Source organism: Pezoporus wallicus, unplaced genomic scaffold (genome assembly GCF_028554395.1).
Source record: "Pezoporus wallicus isolate ANWC-B61680 ecotype Strahan unplaced genomic scaffold, APGP_CSIRO_Pwel_v1 contig_8341, whole genome shotgun sequence".
NCBI classification, from domain to species: Eukaryota; Metazoa; Chordata; class Aves; order Psittaciformes; family Psittacidae; genus Pezoporus; species Pezoporus wallicus.
The window spans coordinates 329,007-351,864 of NW_026638083.1; the positions used below are offsets into that span (position 1 = coordinate 329,007).

The window sequence follows — 22,858 nt, forward strand, 5'->3', positions numbered from 1 at the left end:
TTTTCATTACTTTTATTTCTCTCTTCAGCTGCAGAGCGAGGAAAAAACAAGGAGGGCTCTGCAGCTCCCTGCTCCCGCTCCTCTGCCTGCAGCCACAGCTATGGGGGGGGTGTCTCCCTGCTCCCCCCACTCAGCGTGAGTGCACTGCAGGGCCCGTCACCGTCGTGCTGTGTCAGGGTTGCACTGATGCCAAAAGGAATGAGCTTTTTCCCAGCTCCTGAGCCTGGGATTGCAGGCACTGCCCTGCCACCCTGGCACCAGCAGCTGCCCACTTAAGGCAGAGCTGTGGTACAGCCGTCACTGTGCTGTCACAGGGCTCAGGGTCATGGTTGCCAGCCCATCCCCAGGGCTGTCATCGCTGCAGGACAAGGCAAGGAGCAGGACCCTGTATGCAAACACACAAGGAGACGCCATGGTGATGGATGGCCGGAGTGCGGGGCCGGTGGTGGGAGCAAATCCCTACTCGGATGGAATGGGAGGCCTCAACGTGCAGCCTCTCACCGCAGCGCCCAGCCTTGCTGCCCTTGTGTTCTCACAGGGCGATCGGAAAACCAAGCCCTATGGCCAGCACAGCACCCATGGGGAAACAGAGAGCAAACACAGATCCACTGCCAGGGGTTGGCTGCTCCTTGAGTGCTGCTCTCGCACATGCAGAGCTGCTGACCATGGGCGCTGTGAGCTCGCAGGGACCTGAGACATGGGGCCTCACGCTTGGAGGAGCCTCTTCCCACCCTCCCCTGCACTGAAGAGGAGACGGCACTGGATGGGTGCAATGGGCTCACACTCCTCCTGCCCTGTGCCCGTGGCCCCGTCCCTCCCACCCTGGGTTGTAAATCAGCAGGGCTGTGGGTGCTGGTGCACTCCCACCCACCGGTGCCCCCTGCCTTCCCACAGGGTCTCTCTCCTGTGGCGCGTTATCTGCCGCAGGGGTCCCACTTATCTCCGCTGTCACTTTCTAATGCTAGTTTATGGGCAGCATTTTGTAGCTTAATTATGATGGTTTTCAGCATGGTCACGTGGCCACAGAAGCCAATAAGGCACCGAAGTGGGTCCATCCCGGCTGAGCCTGGCCCCTATGGGGAGGAGATTGGCCGACGTCCTGGCCGGGGCGGCGTGTGCGCAGCCAGAGCCCCGACACCTTCCCGGCGGACGCAGGTCCCATAAATCGCCCATCCCGCTGCGGACGGGGGAGCGGTGCCCAGCGCCTCCTCGGGTCACAGCTCCTGACGGGCGGTGCGGGGGTTCTCCTGCGGTGCCAGCCCCACACTGCAGCGTGCACAGGCAGAGCGTGGTGAGTACGTGTCTGTGGGGAGAACCTTGGTCCCTCCGTCCTGCCCGTCTGCCAGCCGCTGCCGCCATTCCCCGGCATGGTGGTGGCCAAGGCCAGACCTAGGGACGCAGCAGGGCTTGGTGAGGAAGCAGGAGCCGTGCGTGGGCCTCTGCTTCCTGCCCCATCACCATTAGAGGGTGTGGGGACAGAGGGTCTGCACACTGCGGGCAGCAGAGCGAGGCCTTGCCATAGCCTTGGCCCCTCGGCCATGCTGCTGCACAGAAATGACAGACCTGGCTGCAGAGGGGCTCTGGAGGCTCAGCCCCTGGTGACTGTGGGTCCCCGGTCACCCCACTGCATTACTTGTAGGAGCACAGGGAGCCCCAAGACCCTGGAGGATGTGTGGGAAGCGGTTGGGACCCCTCGGTGTCCAGAGCTGGATGAGCACATGTCCCTTCCCCATCCCGCACCAGCCGGCGCGGCAGCCCTTGGCTCCGAGTTGCTTTTGTTCCTCAGGGCGTTTGCTCGGCTCTTCTCCCAACCTGCGGCCCCTCTGGGTTCCTCTTCCTGGATGGCAGCTCCGGCTCCATGGCTGCCCGGCGGCTCCCACGGGAGCTCATGGGGGCTGTGGCTGAGGGGCTCTGCCGGCTGTGGGAGCGCTCCTGCCCCGCACCGGGGGCTGCTCCGCTGCTATTCTTAGCCCGGGCTCCATCACTGGTGGCTCTGGAGCGATGCTCCGCCGAGCCCGTTTCCTGTTTGCCGCTCGCCCTGCCAGCGCCGCTTCCTACCCGCCGCACCCGGTGTGGGATGAGCCGTGCGGGATGAGCTCTGTGTGATGGATCGCGCAGGACAAGCTGTGCGGGATGACCTGGACAGGACGAAATGTGTGGGATCGAGATATGTGGGATGAGCCATGTGGGGCCAGCAGCCCTGGCATGGGGTTCTGCTGGCAGCACAGCCCCAGCCATGTGGTAGCTTCCAGCACCCACAGCCTAAGGTCTCCTTCATCACTGCCCTCCCTGTAGCTCCTCGAGCACCAAAACACCTCGAAGAGGAGCTCCCTCCCCATGGCTGTGCGGGCATCTGGGTCCTGCCATGCTGGGACAAGGCTGTGACTCTGCACCAGCCACAAAGGGTCTCCTTACCGAGCGGGTTGGCCCTGATGGGATGGGTTCCGCTCCAGTGCCCAACCCAGAGCCTCAAGTTCCCTGTGGCCAAGTGCTGGCCTGGGATCATCCCAACAAATAGGACGTGCCGGGAGCATGGGTGCTCCTGTGCCGGGCTGCTGCCGTCATGGAACGTTTCATTAAGAATCCCTGAATGTGCAGCAATGAATTAAACCCTGGCGGTGAACAACCGCTGTCTGGCGGGCAGAGGAGGACACTGTTGGCAGTGGCTGCTCCTCGCAGGGTGGCCGGCGCTAGGTCTGAACCATCAGTGGTCCCAGCGGACGTGTCCGAAGCTGCTGCATGCCCCAGTGCTCCTCACGCAGCTTCCCCAGGCTCTGGGAGCCAGAAGGGCCTCTTGGTGCGGGGTAGCAGGGGTGGCTCTGGCAGGACCCGGGGGTCTGGGGGCTGTGCATTGAGCGGGGCCGGCTGCGGGGTGCTCCTCTTGCTCAGCCACGTTTAATTGTGCTCCAGCCCTGGACTCCCGGCTCCCGCACTGGTCCTGCTGCTCCCGGACCAGATGCCTGGGAAGGTGGGGTGCTCGTTACTCCCCACGGATGGCGTGGGGCAGCTCCCCCGGCGGACCAAGGAAGGTCTCATACCCCTCCGGGCAGAGAGGTGCCCGGTGTCAGCCAACCGGTCCCGGTGCTGCTGGGGCCTGGCGGAGCAGCGGGGGCTGCTCCCTCCCTGAGCCAGCGAGCCCCGGCTCCCTCCCTGCCCCCGGCTGCTAACGGGAGCTGCCGGCCCGTGGTGCGGGGCCCGTGGTGCGGACCCTGCTGTCGGCAGCGGGGCAGAGCGGCCCCAAGTCCCCGTGTGCCCGGGCTGGCAGGTCCCTCCGCCCCCAGCCCGTCCCCGGCGCCGTGAGCCGCCCGCACTCCCCAGAGGAGGTTCCCCAGCCCCCGGGGGGTGGCCGCTCGCCCGCACCAACATGGAGATGCTCTTCCAGGCGCTATAAAGGGCTCCGGCTTCGGCACCTGCCGCTCGGTCTCCGCCGCGCTGCGCTCCCGCTCCGCACCCAGCGCAGGGGCTGGGGGCCGCGCTCCCCGTCCCCGTCCCGTCTCGCTGACCCGCTGGCTTGTCCCGCAGCAGGGCCGCTGGAGGGGATGGAATATTCCTATGATGAGGACCTGGACGAGCTCTGTCCGGTCTGCGGGGACAAGGTCTCCGGCTACCACTACGGGCTGCTCACCTGCGAGAGCTGCAAGGTAGGAACCAGCTGGGGCGTGCGGGGACTGGGGCGTGCGGGAGCCGGGGCGTGCGGGGACCGGCTCCCTGCGGGGACCGCTGCTCGGGGGACAGCGGGCTGAGGCCGTGCAGGGAGCGGGGAGGGGGCTCTGCAGGGGCCGGGGCAGCGGGGCCGGCCGCGGGCCGCTCCGCGCCGGTTTTCGTTAGCGGCGGATTCGCGCTTGGCAGCGGGATGGGAGCGCGGCCGCGACGGGAGCCCCGACCGCGGCGGAGAGCGGCGGGAGCCTCCGTCGGAAGCGGGGGTCGGGGACGGATTGCAGGGGTGTCGATGCCGGGGTGCCGGTACCGGTGCCCGCCGCATCGCCTCCGCCCGCCGCCGCAGGGTTTCTTCAAGAGGACGGTGCAGAACAACAAGCACTACACCTGCACCGAGAACCAGAGCTGCAAGATCGACAAGACCCAGCGCAAGCGCTGCCCCTACTGCCGCTTCCAGAAGTGCCTCACCGTGGGGATGCGCCTGGAAGGTAGGGGCACACCGGGGCTCACCGGGGCACACCGGGAACGGGGGGTGCGGGGCCGGCGGGCGCTGCGCGGTTCCCCGGTGGCGGTCGCGCTGCTCCCGGCCGCCGCCGCCCGCCCCGCCGCGTCCCCGGGCCGGTGATTCCTGCGGCCGCTTCAATTCCGTTTTCCCCTCCCAAGTTAAGGAAAAATTCGTTTTTTCGCGTCGCCTCCTGCTTTTCCTTGTTTTGTTTTGTTTTGTTTTTTTTTCCCGGGGGGTTTTGGCTGCTGCGGCTGCAACTTTCCAGGATTTTCTTTGCTGGCAGAACGGTTGGGAAATAGCGTAGGAATTATTGTGTTCCTTAAGCGTAGGAATTAGTGTTAATTTCAGAAGCCGAGACTTAAAGAAAACGTTAAAAATAATGGGGCTCGCAATAAAACTACTGCGGACCCTCCACGAATCACATTTCTCTTCTAGGTGACATTTAGTGTAACAGATTTCTCCCCTTGGCTCTCGGGGAGCGCAGTCACAGCCCCCACGGCCACCACCTCGCTCATGTCAGAAAGTCGATCCCGATTGAGACATCAGAGTCAGGCCCAAATATCCCCGAGTCGTGTGTTGTGCTTTCTGCAACGCTTAGCATGGGCTACAAAAGACTCTTGGGGGGACAGATCGCTGGCAATCGATTGCAAGAGACACAGAAAGGAGCCCCCAGTCCCAGAGTCAGCTGCACCCCCGCCTCTTAGCCCCTGAAATCGTTTTCATTTTATAGCGGCTGGAAGCGGTCGGATGCACCGGCCGGGGCGAGGCCCCTCTCTTGGTCGGGCTCTGTGCACAGGGCTTTGCCCTCCCGGGAGCTCAGGGCAGGGTGCGGGTTAATCACAAAGTAGTGTGTGTTCTCGCACGGCAGCCGCTCGCTTCCAGGAGCGGGAGCAGAGCCTGCGAGCAGAGGCGCAGGAGTAAGACACAACAACATCGAGCTGCAAAATCAGCCCCTGAAAACTCCCGGCGTGGGCCGGCTTCCAGCCCCGTTTCCACAGATCCCAGTTTCCCTCCACCCAGGGCTGGAGTTACTGGTGCCCTAGATCAATCCGTGCATGCTCTGGCAGCTCTGACCAGTGCTGCAGGAGAGCTTGGGCACTGGGCAGGGGCTCAGGGCCCTGGAGCGGGCAGGGGCAGTGACAGTTTGCCCCTTTTCAGCAGTTTTTGTCTTGCTCACCATGGAGCTCCTTTGATCCCGTGTCCTGGAGGGCAGTGGCCGGGGTATTATAGGAAGCTGCTTCTCCCAAACAGCCTTTTTTGTATTTTCTTGCTGTTTGCTTCTTAGTCGGGCGGATCACACATCAGAGGGTGGGACTGGTCCTTTTGAGGTAAAAACCAAAGCCCACCTTTCCTTAGTTCCTAGTGTTTTGGGGCAGGGAATCCGAGGTGATGTTTTGAAGGTGAGCGCCCAGCTCCACAGGACAAAAGCAAGCCTGAGAGGATTAATTTTTGGGACAGAGTGATGACACAGGACCCTTCAAAGTGCCTGAAGGGACGCTGCAGGGAAGCCTGGCTGGGGAAAGCAGCACACCCTGACCCAAGCCTGACTGCAGCCCTGGGCACTCCCAAAGCCCCTTCCCCAGGCAGGGGGAGATGGATGGAGGCAGAGGGGATGGGAGAGGAGAGGCAGAGCTCGACCAGCAGCTCAGCTCAGCCGGGGCTCTGCATGGGGATGAGGGCTGGGCAGGCAGATGGAGCAGGAAGGGGTGATGCAGCGTGGCTGGGGGCCCACTCCTGCTGCCGTGCCTGTGCTGGCTGCCTGCACCCCGGGTGTGTGGCCCCGGGGCTGCCTATGGATGGTTTTATTAGGGCTATGCGGGGGGTGCAGGCGCTTCCTGGGTGGCTTCTCTCAGGACCCCTTGCCCCAGAGTTAGGCACATCGACTGCTTCCCACAGCCAGCTGGGACACGGCAAATAGCAAGTGGTTCCCGATCCCAAGTGAGGCACAACGGCTGGAAAAGTGGAGCAGAAGGGAATTACGAGGCCTCTTCTCCCTTTGTGCTCTTGCTGGGAGAAGGAAGGAGGTGTGCTGGTGGTCGCCTGTGGGGGATTTGAGACACTGAACTACAAGCGCCCTCACAGGCATCACCAGTGGGGTCCCTGCCTGAGCACCCTTCCCAGGGTCACAGGGATCTGGGTTGCGATGGGATCCCTGGCACTGCTGGGCCTTGCCTCGAGTGGTGGTGGTAACTCATTATGTTCAGTGGAGATTTGGGTCTGCTCTGGCATTGCTGTGTGTGTGTCTGGGAATGCCAGACCTGTGCCAGCTCAGGCTGTGTGACGGGCTCTGCCCCGGGGCATCCTGGCTGGGGTGCACACACATGCTGACTGCAGCCACCTCCCTGCACCCCTCAAGTTAGGAACTGCCCCGGGGCGGCTCTCTGTCACCCCAGGGCAGGCTTTCAGGACCCAGGGGCTCACAGCACCCCTCGGCTCAGAGGATGGCTCTGGCTGCCCTCTCGCAGAGAGATGCTGTTTTCATGAATAAAGAATGAGGGAGGAAGCTCGGGGCGGCTCCCCTGGGAGCACATTCCTGCTCGCCCTGGAAATGCTGCTGCTCCCGACCATGCTCCCGCCTTTCCAGCCTGCCGGGGAAGAGTTTGGGATGTGGCCTGGCTCTCCGGGGCGGGGGGCTGGCTGTGCTTCCAGCGGCCGCAGGATATGTAGGGGAAGGAGAGGCAGAGGTAACAGACGAGCCGCAAAAGCAAACCCTGCCTGCTGTCACCGGGGATGTGAAGTAGCACAGGGGTTTTTCCCTTTGATGCTAAGCCCTGGCACTCTCTCCTCCATCCCTCTGCACGCCCATCCAGCTCCCAGCGAGCTGAGGCTCTTCCAAGGGTGGGCTGCCTCGGGAGTGGTGCGGAGGGACGAGCTCGGGCTGCAGAGAAGCACCTGCTCCCTCCCACGCTGACACATTCTTGGGCTTCTTTGGGGTTCAGAGGGAACATCTGCTCTGCTCCAACCGGGAGATGCAATGGAGCTGTCAGTGAGTCCGCCAGCATCACGGCAGAGCTCTTTGGCTGTATCCTGGATGCAGGGCCCTGAGGGGGCTGTGGGGTCCCAGGCTCTGCAGAAACAAGGAAATCCCAGGGATGGTCCAGAATTAGGGGCCATGAAGATGAAAGTGGGTGTTGAGCCTCCTCAGGCTGCCCCCTTAACCCACAAGGGATGCAAACTGCTTTACCCCCCAACCCATTTTGTAGGTAAAGCCAAATGTCTTTTCCTTTCCTTCAATTCCCAGAGGCTCTGAGGGTGACACCAACAAGAGCCAGGGCCTGAAGCTGCCATGTCACATCCGTGGTGTGCACGGCTGGGCTGGGAGCAGCACAGCCTGCGGTTGGTTTCCTGGGAATGTCTCCCTGGTCCCCCTCCAGCCCTTTTTAGTCACCAAATCCCCCCCATCATTTCCTCCATGCCGCACGGAAGCACTGGTCCCCTTCTGAGCAGGTTCACTGCAGCCTGTGCCCTCTCTCTCCCCCAGCTGTGCGTGCAGATCGGATGCGTGGAGGGAGGAACAAGTTTGGACCCATGTACAAGCGGGACCGTGCCTTAAAGCAGCAGAAGAAAGCTCTGATCCGTGCCAATGGTTTCAAGCTGGAGACTGTGCCTCAGATCATGTCCCCGGTGCAGAACGACTACAGCCTGACCTCCACCATCCACAGCATCCACGCCATGTCCAAGACCTTGCCGCCCAACCCAGCCGCCCTGACACCCATTGACTACGAGCGCAGCCCCTATGGGACACCTTCCCTGGGAATGACTATGCCCAGCCACCCTCCACTCGCCAACTACCACTATCCCTCCTTCCCCAACCGCGCCATCAAGTCCGAGTACCCGGACCACTACACAAACATGCACGAGTCCATGCCCACCTACATGTACCCAGAGACCTACCCCAGCAGCTCCCCTCCTGACATTCCCGACATCATCATGAAGCTGCTGCAGCTGGAGCCTGATGAGGCCCAGGTCAAGGCACGGATACTGTCCTGCCTGCAGCAAGAGCAAGGCAAAGGCCGGCACGAGAAGCTCAGCACCTTCGGCCTCATGTGCAAGATGGCCGATCAGACCCTCTTCTCCATCGTGGAGTGGGCACGGAGCTGCATCTTCTTCAAGGAGCTGGAGGTAGGAGCCCGGGCAGGGGTAGGGATGCTGCACTGGGTGGGACATGGGAGGTGGGTAGGTTTGGGGATGAAATGCTGTGAGGATGGGATGCTGTGGTGGGCTGCAGACCTCCTGGTGTGTCCCCATCCTGTTCCTGGTTCCCTGCACGGCAGGGCTGGAGGCACCGGAGCCCGGCTGCAATGCCGGAGCAATTCCTGCTGTCACCACGGGGCTAATGATTTGAGATCCATCACGGCGGGGGCAGGTGTGGAAGCAATCGCCGCAGAGTGACTGCGGTGTCAAGCTCAAGATATAATTGAAAAATGTAACGTTGAGGAATTGTAGTTGAGACAATTCCCTCCTCCGCCTTTAGGAGGAAAATCGATGCTGTCAGGTGGGTGCCTATTAGCGCCCGGCAGCCGGGGCAGGGCTGGTGGGGCAGGGGGCACCACCAAACCTCCTCTGGAGCTGCTTCTGCTGCCGGCAGCCTGTGAGTGTGCCCACTGGGGATGTGGAGCTGACCCCATCCTGCCAGGCCATCCCCTCTAGCAAATCGTTTTCCATTCATGTCCTGGGCTACGATCCTAAACTGAGGCAAAAATGGGAGAGAAGATGTTGCCATGGGGCCAAAACCCAGAGAGCCACATCCTGGGAGAGCTGGGTTCCTTCCTGTGCTTCCAGCATGAGGCTGTGCTGCCTGGCTCTGGCCAAAATCACCTTCCTCCTGCAGTGCCATGGGTCTGAGCGTGGCAGAGCCTCATACCTCAAAATAGCCGCCGGCTGCCAGAACAGTGTCAGGAAATGGCATTGTGGGGGGGGGCCGGGCTCATTTCAATCATATCAGTGTCCAGCCTGGATTTTGGGAACAGGGTGGTTGTTGTTTTGCAGGAGATATTGTAAACAGTGTAAATGCAGCTCCCGGTTGCATTGCTGCGTAGCCTTGTAACTCCATTGTCAGCTTGATTGTGCCACCAAAATAGGCTGTTTCCGTGTGAATCTACATCAGTGGGCGCTCCTCTTGCCATGAGGCTCTGGGAGGTGAATGGCACTGCCAGAGGCCTCCCCTGGGCAGGACCACTGGCATCCTACCGGGAGTGGGGCATGTCCCCAATATGGCCGGGACACAGGGTGTGGTACCCAAGGATTACACGTCCCCATCCATCACTGCCATCCTGGGCTCTTGTCCCTTTTGCCTTTATCATGCAGTGAGCATGGGGCAGATTCCCAGCATCTCGCAGGGCCAGGGACCGCAGGCACTGTCCGGAGGGAGTGGGAGAAAGCGTGGCTGTCGCTGGCCTTGGCTTCCTCCCCTGTGCTGGCTCCACAGCACACAGCATAACGAGGCAGGTCCAAGCCCAGCCAGCACAGTGCTATGGTGGTGCCCGGGCCCCTCTGCTGTGTCCCCCCTGGGGATGGTGCCCAGGCAGCTCTCCACCAACCCGTCACAGTGCATCCTTCCTGGCACACGGCAGTAGATTTCCCTTGGGCACATGCAGTGAAGTGGTTGGGATGCAGGAGTAGCTCTGCAGCTCCTGGAACTCCACGGCTGTTGCTGCCCAGCACATAAAAGCAAACAGCTGCTGGGGCGTTAAATGAACTCCTGCTAGTGCAGAGTTTATGGCTTTACCCTAAAGCCTGCTAGCACGGAGTAAAATCGCGATCCCAGAGATCGATGGCCGCCATTCAGGCAGTCCCTGCTGGGTGCTCAGGGCTCCTGGGAGCAAGGGATGCCTGTCTATCCCCTGGGAACATCTGTGTGAAAGCGATGGTCTCCATCCTCATCTGGAAAGGGCTCTTGTTTGAGGCCAGTGCAGGGATCCAGGCTGGAACAGCATTGTGCTGGGACATTGCTCCGGGGCATCATGCCGGGCTGATGCCAAGCAGGGAGGGGATTCAGGGGGTTGATGAGGGGGTTCAGGAAGACGACCCCATGCACAGTGTCCCCTGCCTGCCTGAACGTTCCCAGAACCCACATGCTCCTGCTGCGGGACTGTTCTGCAGACTGCTGGCTTCTCCCATGGGCCTCACAGGGAGCCTGGAGAGGAGGGAGCAAACCCTCGGGAACACAGGGATGCACTGGTTCACGGCTGGTTGGGACGAGCCATTGCTCCCTGCCAGTGAGAGCAGGAGCCGGTCCCCTCTGGAGCTGGCAGTTCTGTTTCCCATTCCCATTCCCACACTCGCAGCCCATCGAGGGGCAGTGGCAGAGCGGGTGCTTCGCCATCTCCTCCCAGCAGGGTGGGCGCGATGGGGGGTGTTAGAGAGACACCCCCTCGGCTCCACCGCTGCGCCTGGGGAAGGAGCGGGGGGGAGCTGTGCTAATGGCCTCTTGACATCGGCTCACACGCCACGTCCGCCCGCAGGCGCGGGGCAGTCAGATTGAAAACAGATTTAACTTCCCAGATATATCGTTTCATTTAAGGGCCAGTAATTCTGTCAGTCTGCCACTGACAAACGAGGGTCCCCATGCCAATCCGCCGCGGAGACTGATGTCGCGGCGCTCATCTCGTGTCACCAGGCAGAGAATTACGGACTGCACTGGCCTTCGGAGGCAAGACTAATAATGCCGAGCGGCAGAGGGGGATTTGGGGGCCCGCTTGTTTATCGAGGGCCGGCCAGGCAGCCGCGGCGCGAGGCCACGCGGGCGGAGGTGGAAGAGGTCAGCGCTGACGCCCATAAATACGAACTTTAACTGAGTCTAGATGAGATGTGTCAGGGCTGGGGGAAGATTTGCAGCATCTCTTCAGGAAGAAAAATATGGGCCGGGGGTGAAATATATTTTGTTGGGTCGTGAGTCTCGGGCAACTTTGTCCTTTCAGATGTAATTTTTTTATGTATGTATGTATGGAGAGAGGCACAGGGAGGGATGTGCATCCACACGCTTGCACGCTCACTTTGTGCCCGCTTTCGGTTTGGTTTATTTGATTTGGTTTATATAGGTGTTAGTGCCGCACATATATATAAATGTCGTGCGCAAGGGGTGCAGTGACCTTTAGACTGGGATGAGCAGCCAGGAATGTTAAACAAATTGCCATGGTTTCAGCCCGAAGGCTGGGCTGGGCTGGTCCCTGCTGCTGGTGGAGGGGCATAGTGTGGCTGTGGGGAGGTGGGTTAATGCTGATGCCCTCCTCAGCCCCTTGTGGCCATGGGGCTGGGGCAAACCCCCCTCCCATCCATGGGCAAGCACCAGTGTGTGAGGGGGAGCAACACACACTGAGGACATCACTGTTCCTGCAGACCAAGGGGTTCCTGGGGCTGGGCTGCTCTCCCTTGATTCTCATTAGAGATCTCAGAGCCACGACAAAACCTATCTGTAGTCAGTTGCTTCTCTGCCTTTAGCATGCGTGGGTCATCTTGACCCCATCTCCTGGCCAACAGCCAGAGCGTTTTTGGCAGATTTAAAATCTCCTTCTGGTCATGGATGCTGCCGCAATGTTTAGCATCCTGTGCACTGGGGGAAATGTGACAGCTTTCCCTGCCTGATAGTGATCCGGCTGGCACAGCCCTGCCCTTGCTCCTGGATGCACATAGAGTCCCAATGCCCATGCACTGTTGCAGCCAGTTCCCCAGCAAAAAGCAGTAGCCTGTGCCACAGCAGTGTGCTCTGCCAGCAGGGAGATGAGATCTTTCTCTAAACATGGTCTCGATGTTCTTTTGCTTTAAGGTGCCCATCACGTTGGTATCTGGGCAGTGGGATGAAGACCTTCATTGACCATTAACACCTTGGACTTGTGTGGGGTTTCAGTGCAGGTGGCTAGTCGGTAGTAAACCAATTTTTCACTTCTTGGTAGCCAAGGTGGTGGATCCTGCTTGCACCCAACAATTGCCTGGGCTGCAGCTCAGCATGCTGGCATGTGCCGTGTGCCTGTGGGGATGGCGCAGTCCCACTCCCTGCATGGGTGGTCCAGAGCATCCCCCACTTCGGTGCCACCATCTGCCCTTGACCAGCTTTGGGATGCTGAGGATCTGGGGTGGCCTGGCCACATTCTAGGGAGCCCCAACACTCCCAGGGGCTTCCTCTCCTTGTGCCTGTTGCAGCAGGTTTAAAACTACATCCACATATGGGTCCTGCAGCCCTGCACCCGGGCAGTGCTCTGCACATCCTGCCACCCATGCTTCTGCACACCCTGCTTCCATCCGGACCATGGTCCCAGGCCTTTGGCACAGGGAAATGCATTTTTCTGTTGGTCACAGCAAGGTGCTTCTAGTGGCCGGGTGGCAGGGCAGTGCTCTCCCTGCCTGGTGAGGGTTTTGCTGCCATGTTTTGTGAATGGGTTAAATGCCTGCTTTAAAAAATAGTAATAATTAAAACCACCTCTTAAAGACAGATTGCACCAGGTCTTTGATAAAGCTCTCCATGGAAAAGCCTTGACATTAAAAGAGGAAGATCCTTTGCTTAACTTTTAAAGGCGAAAGTGCATGCGTGCCCCCTCTCTGGGAGGATTGATTGACTCTGAGTGGCCTTCCATTAGCAGCCTTTGCTCCTGGGGGGGCCAGGCTGGTGCTGGGTGCAGGGGAGGTGATCTCCAGTGGGGAGCCGGGGCAGGATACCCCCTGCTGCCCCAACCCAGAGCATGGGGACACCCCGCTTGGTGCTGGGGTGCAGTCAAGGCTGGGTCCCAGCCATGTCCCCCCAGTACCATGGCCACATGTCTCTAGGGCACTGCGATGTTGCCAGGAAAGGGCACAGGGGAGAGAACAGCCATGTAGGAGCCATGCAGGGCAGAGCATGCTGCTGTTGGGGTGCAGGGGGGTGCTCTGCTGCAGGAACTGAAACCACCTGCAGAGTTTGGGAGAAGCTGCTCAGTAGTTTTTAAAGGAAGGAAAGATTTCAAAATGGTTGAAATGTTCCTTCTGGAAAAGCTGATTTTTTTTTAAAGCCGTTTTCAAGGCAAAACTTTCAGTCTGTCCCTTCTGGAGCTCGTCCCACTCAGGAATGAGGCACAGGAAGGAGCTTCCAAAACAACACTGCGACTCAGCTGGAGCAGAGGAGCTCGGCACCCGACAGGAGCGTGTGGCTGTGCTGGCAGCACGCTGCCATGCTGGGGGCCCAGGTCCCTGTGAGGGCTGGCTGAGGTTGCAGCCATCCACTCACTTTGGGGCAGAGGGCATCCCGAATGCAGAAAATCTCCATTTTGTTTTGATGCAGAATGAGCTTTTCCCCAGTTCTTTGTTCAGTGACTGAACAGAAACCTCACGGCCTGTGCTGCTGGGCCATGCACCGTGGCTCCTTCATTGCTTTGGGTGATGTGGCAGCAAGCCCAACCTTGGCAGCCCCATTGCACCCACTGCACCTCGCTGCAGGCAGGTTTCTTGCCATCGGGCAGGAGCGGGTGCTGCAGCCCTGCCTGCCGTCACTGCCTTCTGTACCGCATCTCCCTCCCCGTGCTGCTTGTGTCTGCCTCTGACCACCCACCACACTTGAGACACAAATCCCGGTGGCTCACGGTGAGTGCTGGGCTCCGAGACCATAAAGCTCTTTCTCATCTGACTTCTATTCCTTTTGCAATCTCTCAGCACTGGTTTATTGCAGCCTCTTCAGCAAAACGAGGGTATTATCCAGCCCTGTGATACTGCATCTGTCTTCCTTCTATTAAAGGCAGCGAGCACAATGGCACTGCAGAGCTCTTCTGCTGGCGCTGAATTTGCTCTGCAGGGAAGTGTTACTGACAACCCCTGCACCAGCCTTGTAGAAGACGGGGGGTTCCAAGCTGAGGTGGGGTTCAGCTCTTTGCAAAGGAGTTGGGGTCCTCTGCCTGCACGTACACACCAGCACCCATGCAGATGTGAACATGATCACAGGCAGTCATATGCGCAGGGGTTGACCTGGCAGCTGTAGGGCACAGCGATGCTCTATGGCTGGCGGCGCCCCTGTGGTGCTGCACTGAGGCCACTCTGTGCCCCCTTGTCCCAAACTTTCCATCCTGGGCAGGGAGGTGAGGATGGGTGCTGGCCTCCTTCATCTTAAAGTATCCAGAGGGGCTTCCCAGAGACACAGGGACTTTGTGCAGCAGCCCAGGGATGTGGCCAGCACTCATTCTGTTAAAGGTTTGTGTGTGGTTCAGGGAGGCTGTGCCTGATAAGGGAATACAAGTGCTGATAACAGCCAGCAAGTGCCACCAAAACACAGAGCTGCTTCAGAGCCCATCTCCTCTCCTCCAGTCCAGGGTGCAGCTCCCAATGGACATCTACTGGGTGCTGTGTGAGCACAGTGTGAGGCATGCCTGGGGTGTGAGCCTAAAGGTGTAACCTGGCTGCAGGGTGCTGGTGGTTGTGATCCTCACTATAGACATTGTGGGCATCAGCCTTGCTGTCCTCTTCACCCACCCACCATGGAGGGGGGGCTGGAGGTGATGCAGGGGATACCGGCAGCGAGATGAAGTAATGTTTCATTAATCAGATGCAGCATCTCTTTGCTAGGAGCTTGTTCACAGTCAGACTGTGATTTTGATGTACAAATGTGATGCCCCCTGCACTGTCTGTCATGAGCTGGCAAGCAAATGAATGCACAAAGCAAACCTGGGGCTTGACAAGTCTCTGTAGGTCAGGTCACCTGGGGGCCTTAGAAGGAGATTTCACCTCTCCAAGACATCATGTCGATGCCGCATCCATGCCAAGGCATTCCTCATCCTGGTGACAAAAGGCCTCGTCCACTCTGCTTCATGTAACTCTCTGACTGAACTTGCTGCTCTAGGGCACTTGAAAATAAGTTGGTTTTTTCACACTGATGCCAGTCTGCTGAAAAACCCCTTTCTGCTGTGCTCATGGTGAGACTCAGATGGGTGCAAGTCCTGCCCAGGTCCAGTGCTAACGTGGCAACATCCCATAGCAGCTGATGGTGTGAGTTTGAGCCACTGCTGCTGCAGAGCTGGTCAGAGGGAGCTGACCCTTGAATGCAGAGCTGGGGAGCCAGGGGGGTGGTGTAGGGGCAGCCTGGCCACTAGGAACAGGCTTATACAGACACAGCCCCTGCTGCTGCCATTGCCGTGGCCTGGTGCGATGGTGTCAGTGGTGCTCTGGATGTGTTTCAGGTTGGTGACCAGATGAAGCTGCTGCAGAACTGCTGGAGCGAGTTGCTCGTCTTCGACCACGTCTTCCGGCAGCTGCAGCATGGCAAGGAGCACAGCCTGCTGCTGGTCACCGGGCAGGAGGTGAGCGGCGGCTCGCAGAGACCGCAGCGGCTGTTGCGGCAGGGATGGCAGGGGATGAGTGGTGGGGCTGGATAGGGGTGCAGGGTGACTTTTGTCTTACTTCTGGCCGAGTCTGGCCAACCTGGCATGGGGCAGACCCCATCCCATCATATCGCATCATATCCCGTCCCATCATATCCCATCCCATTCCATACCATTCTGTCCCATCCTGCCATCCAGCTCCTGGTTCTGTAGAAAACTGTTTCTTGTGGACAGATTAACAGTGACACCCACACTTGCAGAGGCAGGATGTGGGAAGGGGCACCTTCCTTCCCTGGGGCAGCTTTTGGAGTTGTGGGTGCCTGCGATGCCAGCACCAAAGCAGCGCTGGAGAAATGGGGTTCCTGTTGTGCCCATCAGCCTCATGCCTCTCATGGGATGGTGCCCAACTCCGACTCTGCATGGGGTCCCCCGCAGTGTGTTTGGGGGGGGGGCTGGTGACCACGGCTGACCATCCCTGTCCCCACAGGTGGATGTGTCGACCATCACAACCCAGGCCGGCTCTGTCCTGAGCACGCTGATGCTGCGGACACAGGACCTCATCCTGCACTTGCACTCGCTCCAAGTGGACCGGCAGGAGTACGTCTGCCTCAAGTTCCTCATCCTCTTCAGCCTTGGTGAGTGCTGCTTCAGGGGCACTGGGGCGAGGGGTGGCTGCACTCAGAGGCCATGGCAGTGCTGCTGAGGGGGTTTTGAGGGGTGGGAGTAAAGCCAGGGGGAGCACACACAGCCCAGGGTCTGGCCATGCCAGTGGCTGCAGGGATGGGTGATGAAGGGGCTTTTAATGAGGAGGCAGGAGCAAGGGCTGGGACCTGCCAGCTCCCTCACCTCACCGCGGTGTCCAGAACATCCCTGTTGCTGCTCTGCCTCCATCCATGGGGGATGTTGCTGCCCCGTTGGCTGAGCAGAGCCTGTTTTGGTCACTCGCCTGTCGCAGCGGGCAGGGAAACAAGGGGCTGATAGGGCTGCAGCAAAACAGGCGTGTTGACAGAGGCAGCAGCCCTATCTCCCTGGATTTGCGTCACCGGGCCCGTGCCGCCGCGCTGGGCAGGGGCTGCCTGCGCTCCTGATTAGGCTCATCCCGGAGCCTGCGGTCGGGCTGAGGTTCACAAGGTGCCGCCTCACCTAGACAAAACACACAGGAACTGCTGCTCCCCCAACATCCCTGGGGATGCACCGCGGCTCTGCCCCGCTCCCACCCTGCACTTCCCCATGCACCATAGTCAGGGATGCAGCTCCTTGCCCTGCAGACATCACCTCAAGGCAGGAATGCCCATCAGCATCCCACCAGAGCAATCTCAGCCCTCGGTGAGGCTGTGTGGCTGTGGGTGGTGCTGAGCGCATGGGGACCCCAGGCTGCTGGCTGCCTTCGTTACCGGTGTTGACACGTTCCCCTCAGCCCCATCCTGGTGAGAGGTCTGACCTCCCCGCACAAGGATGGTGGTGTGGCCTCCGAGGAGCTCATCTGGCTGCCGTGCTCCTGCCTCACACTTCTGCCACTGCCTCACACTTCTGCCACTGCAGCTACTTCACTTCCTGTACTTGCTGCTAATTGAATGCACCTGGACAGGGCAGGCATTTCCCTAGGGAAACCTGTACTTGGGTCCCTGCAGCAGCTGGATGTTAGTGCTGAGCTGGGTCCATAAACCCAGCTTGGGGTAATCCTGTTGCCATCCTCATCTCAACCCATTCCCCACCCTCTCCCAGTGTCTCAGTCTGTGCTTGCACTTCTGCATCTGTGGGGTCCCATCTTTGGGGGGGGGGGGGCGACTTTTGCCAGTGCCTGTGTATTTCATTGCCAAGTGCAGCAGGCCACAAGCTGCACTCTGTGCTGGATGGACACTGCTGGGAGAGTTTGCATTTCTGTATGTCAGCATCGCTGAGGAGCCAGCCTGCTCCAGGAGCAGCACTGCCACTGCGTTACTGGGTTAGGGAGCAGTGGGAATGGGAATCCACTCCCCCGTCGCTGGGGCCCTGTCAGGTCTGGATGATCCTTTAGTTTGACTCGGTTTTGCTGCGGACATGGAGCTGTGCTGCCTCCGTCCTGCACCTGCAGCATCTCCTCCCGCAGCTTTCTCTTCCTCTAGGGCTGTTTTGAAATCCAGAGACATTAGATGCGATAATTTGCTGTTCAAACAGTGATAAAGTGGGGCACAAACAGTTCCTAGGCTGGGAAATAAAGGAGCCAGTGGGGCTCAGCACTGCAAGGGCCAGTCCCTTTGCTGCTCGCAAACACAGCGCAGCATGGCACAGCACAGCAAGCAGAAGCAGCATCCTCCCAAACACGGGTTGCCGTGCCGATCGCTTCCCTGGAGCAGTGGCTTTGGGGGGGGGGGGGGGGGGGGGGGGGGGGGGGGGGGGGGGGGGGGGGGGGGGGGGGGGGGGGGGGGGCTGGAATCAAAGAGCTGTATTTTCCCATACATCATTTTGCCCCAAATGCAACTTTTTCTCTCCATATTGCAGAGCTCACTTGGAGTAATTTGCCCTTCGCAGGCTCAGCTGTAGAGGATGGGATTGTGTATTATGTGCAGGATGTAATTGCCTTTAACAAGAGAATTTCCACATTTACCACTCTGCCACAGCACAGTCAAAGCCAAGCCCCACTCACAAGAGCTGCCATTTGAGTTCTAAATAGATTTCTCTCCTGAGCAGGTAAAGAGATTTAATTAAAATTAGGGCTTCTCAAAATAGCAATATTTATGAGGATGGCACAGGTTAGCTTTGTTCTACAGAAGGGCTTAATAGAGCCTTAATGGATTGACCTATCATTCGATTTCATGACTTACATTCATGAAGCAGCTACTCTTGGGGAGGGGAGGAAGAGAGGCTTTTATAGCCCACATTCCCTTAAGCGTTTGCAATTTATCAGCAGCTTCTCCCAAACAAAAGGAGCTGTGAATAGGAAGAACACTTGAGGGCATAGAAATAATCCCAGGCATATCTGTATGTGTGATGGGAGGCTTTGTCACAGGACAGTCTTTGCAACTGCTGCAGTGTCTCTAAATGAAGTGAGTCAATGTTATTTGGACAACATTCTTTATTCCTTGCAGGAATGAAAAGATTATTCAAATATTCAATTAAACAGTGAATAGGGTCTTTCAGAGAACCAGGTGAGTTCATCCAGTAGAACTAGCTATTGTTGAGCCAACTCAGGGGATAGATTCGACATTTATCAATATAACTTCTTTTTTTTTTTTTTTTTTAATGTCATGCACAATAACCTTATGCAGATAAAGAGATTTCATAACAACAGCCCGGGTAGAAGGGAGACAATAGGAGCAAATGTGCCACAGGACTGAAAGGGAAGGGTGATCTGATAAAGTGCATCTTGGCTTGACCTGCAGCGCTTTGTGCCCGTGCCGTGCAGCACCCAGCCCGCAGGGCAGCCCGGCTATGGGCATGGCCAGAGGCTGTGTACCCCCAGAGCCCCCCAGCTGCACCTCTGCTCCCTGGCCTCTGCCTGAGCATCAGCCAGAGGCTCCTGGCTTCACAGGGCTGGAACAGTGTTAGGTGCCGTGGCCAACCCAAAGGGGTTCTCAGTCAATGTGGGGAAGCCACAGACACCTCCACCCATGTGTACGGGGGTCACATCTGCTCCCTCCTGCTCAGGCATCTCCATCACCAACACTGCAGGTTGCCCTCCCAAAAGCTGCTCAGCCCTCTGGGTACAGCCATGCTCAGTTCCCTGCTTTTGGGGGATGAAAACCAGAAATAAACTGCAAGCTCCCTATCCCCTTGGCCAGAACCATGTCCAGATTTCCCTGTTCCCAGCCTGCCGATATAGACCTGAGTTTTGCATCAGTGGCTGCTGGGCTTGGGCAGCAGAGTTGGCAGCCCCATTACCAAGCACAGTGCTGCTGGGCAGCTCCGTATAGTAAATCTATTACATCTGTTTGCCCCAGATGAGCTCGGTGGTGGCGTTTGCAGCGAGCTCTCCTGTGGGTGGGCACAAGGTGTCATTGCTCTGTGTGGCTGTAGCTGGCTGATGGGCCAATGCACAGCACTGTTTCCCTACAGCCACTGAAATTTGTGTGCCGGGCTGGTTTATCATGTTGTGCAGATTAAAAATCAGGGCTTCCTTCATGGCCACCGCAGCACTGAGGCAGCATCCATGGAGAGCAGACCCCAGCTCAGGTTGCCCCAAAAGCTCAGAGGAGCCCCAACCCACCAGCCTGGGTTGTCCCTGCAGTCACCCTCTGCTGTGGCTGCCAATTGGAGAGCAGTTACAGACCAGTGGTCCCCAGGGACAATCTGCTGCCATTGGGCTGTGGTGGCCTCTTGGCTGCCAGACCCTGCCTGTGCCTTGGTGCTGCTGCCTGATGCACCGCTTCCCACCCTGCAGCAGCAGAGATGGCAGCGAGATCAGGGGGGATCTGCTGTGACCCTGGCAGAGGATTAGGGTTTCCAGGCTAGTGAGCGTGGTTGCCACATCAGAAAGCCCAAGTTTATTGGGGAATTCAGCCACTTCATTGACCTTCAGGACCTAAAGGGGGCTGATGGCTACAGCTCCCTGTGCGTGGTACAGCTGGTAACATGTTTTGGCTTTGCAGCCTCCTGGGCGGTCAGGGAGGGGGACACCGGCCTTCCTGCTGCCAGGGGCATTGGGCATCCATCTTCAGCGTCAGGGGAAATGCAGGAAGAAGGGAATGGATGGCGAGCCTATGGACAGGCAGAGACGGGGCATGGGACCTCTCTTGCACTGTGTTTTTGTGCACGAGGGGTATTGACACAGGAGTGTAGGTCCTTCCTGGTACACCCAGCACACTGGCTGGGGCAGACATGGATTTGGCACCTCTTCACTATCATTCTCCTCCCTTGCAGATGTGAAGTACCTGGAGAACCACATGCTGGCTAAGGATGCTCAGGAGAAGGCCAACGCGGCGCTGCTGGAGTACACCCTGTGCCACTATCCCCACGCCACAGACAAGTTCCGCCAGCTGCTGCTGCGGCTCTCTGAGGTCCGGGCGCTGAGCATGCAGGCAGAGGAGTACCTGTACCACAAGCACCTCGGCGGGGAGGTGCCCTGCAACAACCTCCTCATCGAGATGCTGCACGCCAAGAGGACTTGAGTGCAGTTGCCAGCACAGACCTGGCAGAGCCCCGGTGCTGCCAGCGGCATGGCCAGGGCAGGACTCATGCCCGGGGCTGACAGGCAGGTGCAGCCTCTCCACCCCGCCTTCTCAGTGATGCTGTTTAACCCGTGCTATTGGAAAAGTCCCAGATGGTTTATTTTAATACACAGCAAGGACAGTTGATGGCTCTGGGGCCGCGGGCTCAGCTGCCGAACTGTGCCATTGGCAGCGCTGCTGCCTGGCTCCTCTGCACACGCGTTGCCTGACCTGTTGCCTACCCAACCCATCTCTGTAGTGCAATGGAAGGGTAAAGCCTGTTCTGGCTTTTCTCCTTTTTATGCTCCTCTCCTGCTGTTCCTCCACTGCTGCCATCCCTCCCTTAACCCTGCCCCATGTCTCAGGGCCCCTCGTGCACAGGGCAGGGGAGAGGTGAGGTGAACTTCCCCCCAGGTTGTGGTTTTGCAGTGGTTGGGGTGTCCCCAGGCACTGCCATAGAGGCAGAGGATTTCTGCAGGAGCAAAGCAGAATGCCGAGGCTGGGGCTGGAGATAGCCCCACGCAGCCATACCAGAACCCCAAGGTGCACATGCTGAGGTCCCTGGTCCTCACTCCCCACAGTGCTGATGCCTGCTCTGCATCCAGCCACTGTCCTGGCTGAGCAAAGGCAGGCAGGGACAGGCAGTGCTGAGTCCTCGGCTGAGATTTGTTTTCTCAATGCTTGCTGGTGCCGGATGCAGCAGCCGTGGCTTTGCAGCCCATGGCAGCAGCAGAGCCCACATGTGTCCATGGTCAGCACATCTCTGGGATGTCACAGCTTTGCTGCAGAGGCTCTAAGAGATTCGGTACTGGGAGCAGGGGACCGTCCTCAGTAGTCTTTGGGCCCATGGCCCTGCTGCTGTGCCCTTGGTGCCAGCACAGTGACCACAGAGCAGGAACGCTTTGCAGGTCACAGTGTCCAGGCAACAGCAGCACTGTGAACTGAGCTGGTTCCCAAAGCATGAGGATGAAGTAGCCTTGGGACGGTGTCCCAAGACAGACCCTGTCCCCTTCCTGTCCACAGATGCTGTCTGAGCAGCCGGGCAGGAGGGAGGTGCAGCGTCCAGCAGCACATCCAGGCTGCAAACAGACCAGAGCTGCCCTACACCAGCATGTGCAGCCCCTCCTGCATTTACCTGCCCCAGTGTGTGGGTAAGGAGTCGTAACAATTGTCCTGTGCTTTGTGCTAGGCAGGGTTGAGCCCCAAGACTCCCCGTGTCCCCAGGTGACAGCAAAAGCTGTACCAAAGCCACAGGCAAAGAGCTATTGGTTCCTCTCCCATCGTGGGACAGGGGCTCACAGACATGACTGGCTGCAGCCCCCTGAGCTGGGACGTGCCAGATCTCGCTGCTGCTTGCTCCTGGCCTCAGCCGTGCTCTCCTCCCCTCCCACCCCACTCCAGGCAGACCATCACGGTCCCCTCAGCCGGGTTCTCCCTGCGTGGCTGGGGTTGGTTCAGGTTTGCCTTCCACAGTGGGTATCTGCTCCTCGTTTCAAGAGGGCCGTCATCCGCAGTGGCTCTGCGCAGAGCCGGTGCCTTGAGGAGCTGCAGACGCTGTGCCAGGAGCTGTGCGGTTTGTGGAAGCTTGTTAGATGCAGAAGAGCATGTTTGTCTCTGCTTTTCAACATGTTTGTGCATTTTCCTCCTGAAGTCTGTGGTTCGGTTTCACCTTCTTCTTTTTGTGAACTTAAAAAGAACTGGAGAAAATGGTTCGGGAGGTAAAAGATGTTTTATTTTCAGAAAATGAAGTGTCCTTAAGTGTCTCTCCCTCTCTCTCTGTCTCTCACATCCTTTCCTCCCTCTCATCCCTCCCCTTCCCCACTCCCCACCCTTCCTGTCCAGGCAGGAGGTTAACAACTTCCTTGTCAGGAGCAAACCACTATAATAAATTTTGCAGTTCATTTAAAAAGGCAGATTTGGGTTTTTTTGCCTGTTTTTCTAACCCTCCTTGTCAGTGCCACCCTCCCCTCCTGGCTCCCCCAGGGACAGGCAGGATGTCCTGCCTGGCATCCCTGCAGCAGAGCAGTGCTTGTCTCCAGCACGCAGTGGGTGCCCATGGGTCTCTCCTGGGGTGCTGCCTGCCTTTAGAGAGACCAGAACCCTACTGCTGCTGTGATGTGATTCAAGGCATTGGTGACTCAAGATCTGGTTCAAAGTGCTGCTGGAATTGCCATAGCGACTCTGAGTGTGTTTTGCAAGTGAGCTCATGAACAACAACATGTATGGGCAATTAGTTTAGGCTTCGAACTTGCCATATAGCCCTTGGTGGTCAGTGTGGCTGAGAGCCCCCAGTGTGC

The 22,858-nt window shown here is 58.7% G+C and overlaps 1 protein-coding gene across 3 annotated transcripts; it reads left to right on the plus strand.

Moving 5' to 3' along the window:
- The first annotated feature begins 998 nt into the window (after positions 1-998).
- NR5A1 (nuclear receptor subfamily 5 group A member 1) lies at positions 999-22,474 on the plus strand. 3 transcript variants are annotated; one of them, XM_057408976.1, is made up of 7 exons: positions 999-1,295; positions 3,526-3,641; positions 4,004-4,145; positions 7,644-8,284; positions 15,295-15,414; positions 15,923-16,070; positions 20,275-22,474. In XM_057408976.1, the coding sequence occupies exons 1-7, from the start codon at positions 1,076-1,078 to the stop codon at positions 20,520-20,522; spliced, it is 1,635 nt and encodes a 544-aa protein (XP_057264959.1). In that variant the 5' UTR covers positions 999-1,075; the 3' UTR covers positions 20,523-22,474. The 3 variants fall into 3 exon arrangements, with proteins under 3 accessions (XP_057264959.1, XP_057264960.1, XP_057264961.1); XM_057408977.1 differs by having other exon boundaries at positions 1,153-1,291; positions 3,523-3,641; XM_057408978.1 differs by having other exon boundaries at positions 1,154-1,291.
- The last annotated feature ends 384 nt before the right edge of the window (positions 22,475-22,858 follow it).

Excerpts from the sequence above, each read along its gene's own strand:
- NR5A1 (XM_057408976.1), top strand. The coding sequence starts at position 1,076 with ATGGGGAGGAGATTGGCCGACGTCCTGGCCGGGGCGGCGTGTGCGCAG. Across the intron at positions 4,146-7,643 it reads CGTGGGGATGCGCCTGGAAG|CTGTGCGTGCAGATCGGATG; the intron begins GTAGGGGCACAC and ends TCTCTCCCCCAG. Across the intron at positions 15,415-15,922 it reads TGCTGGTCACCGGGCAGGAG|GTGGATGTGTCGACCATCAC; the intron begins GTGAGCGGCGGC and ends CTGTCCCCACAG.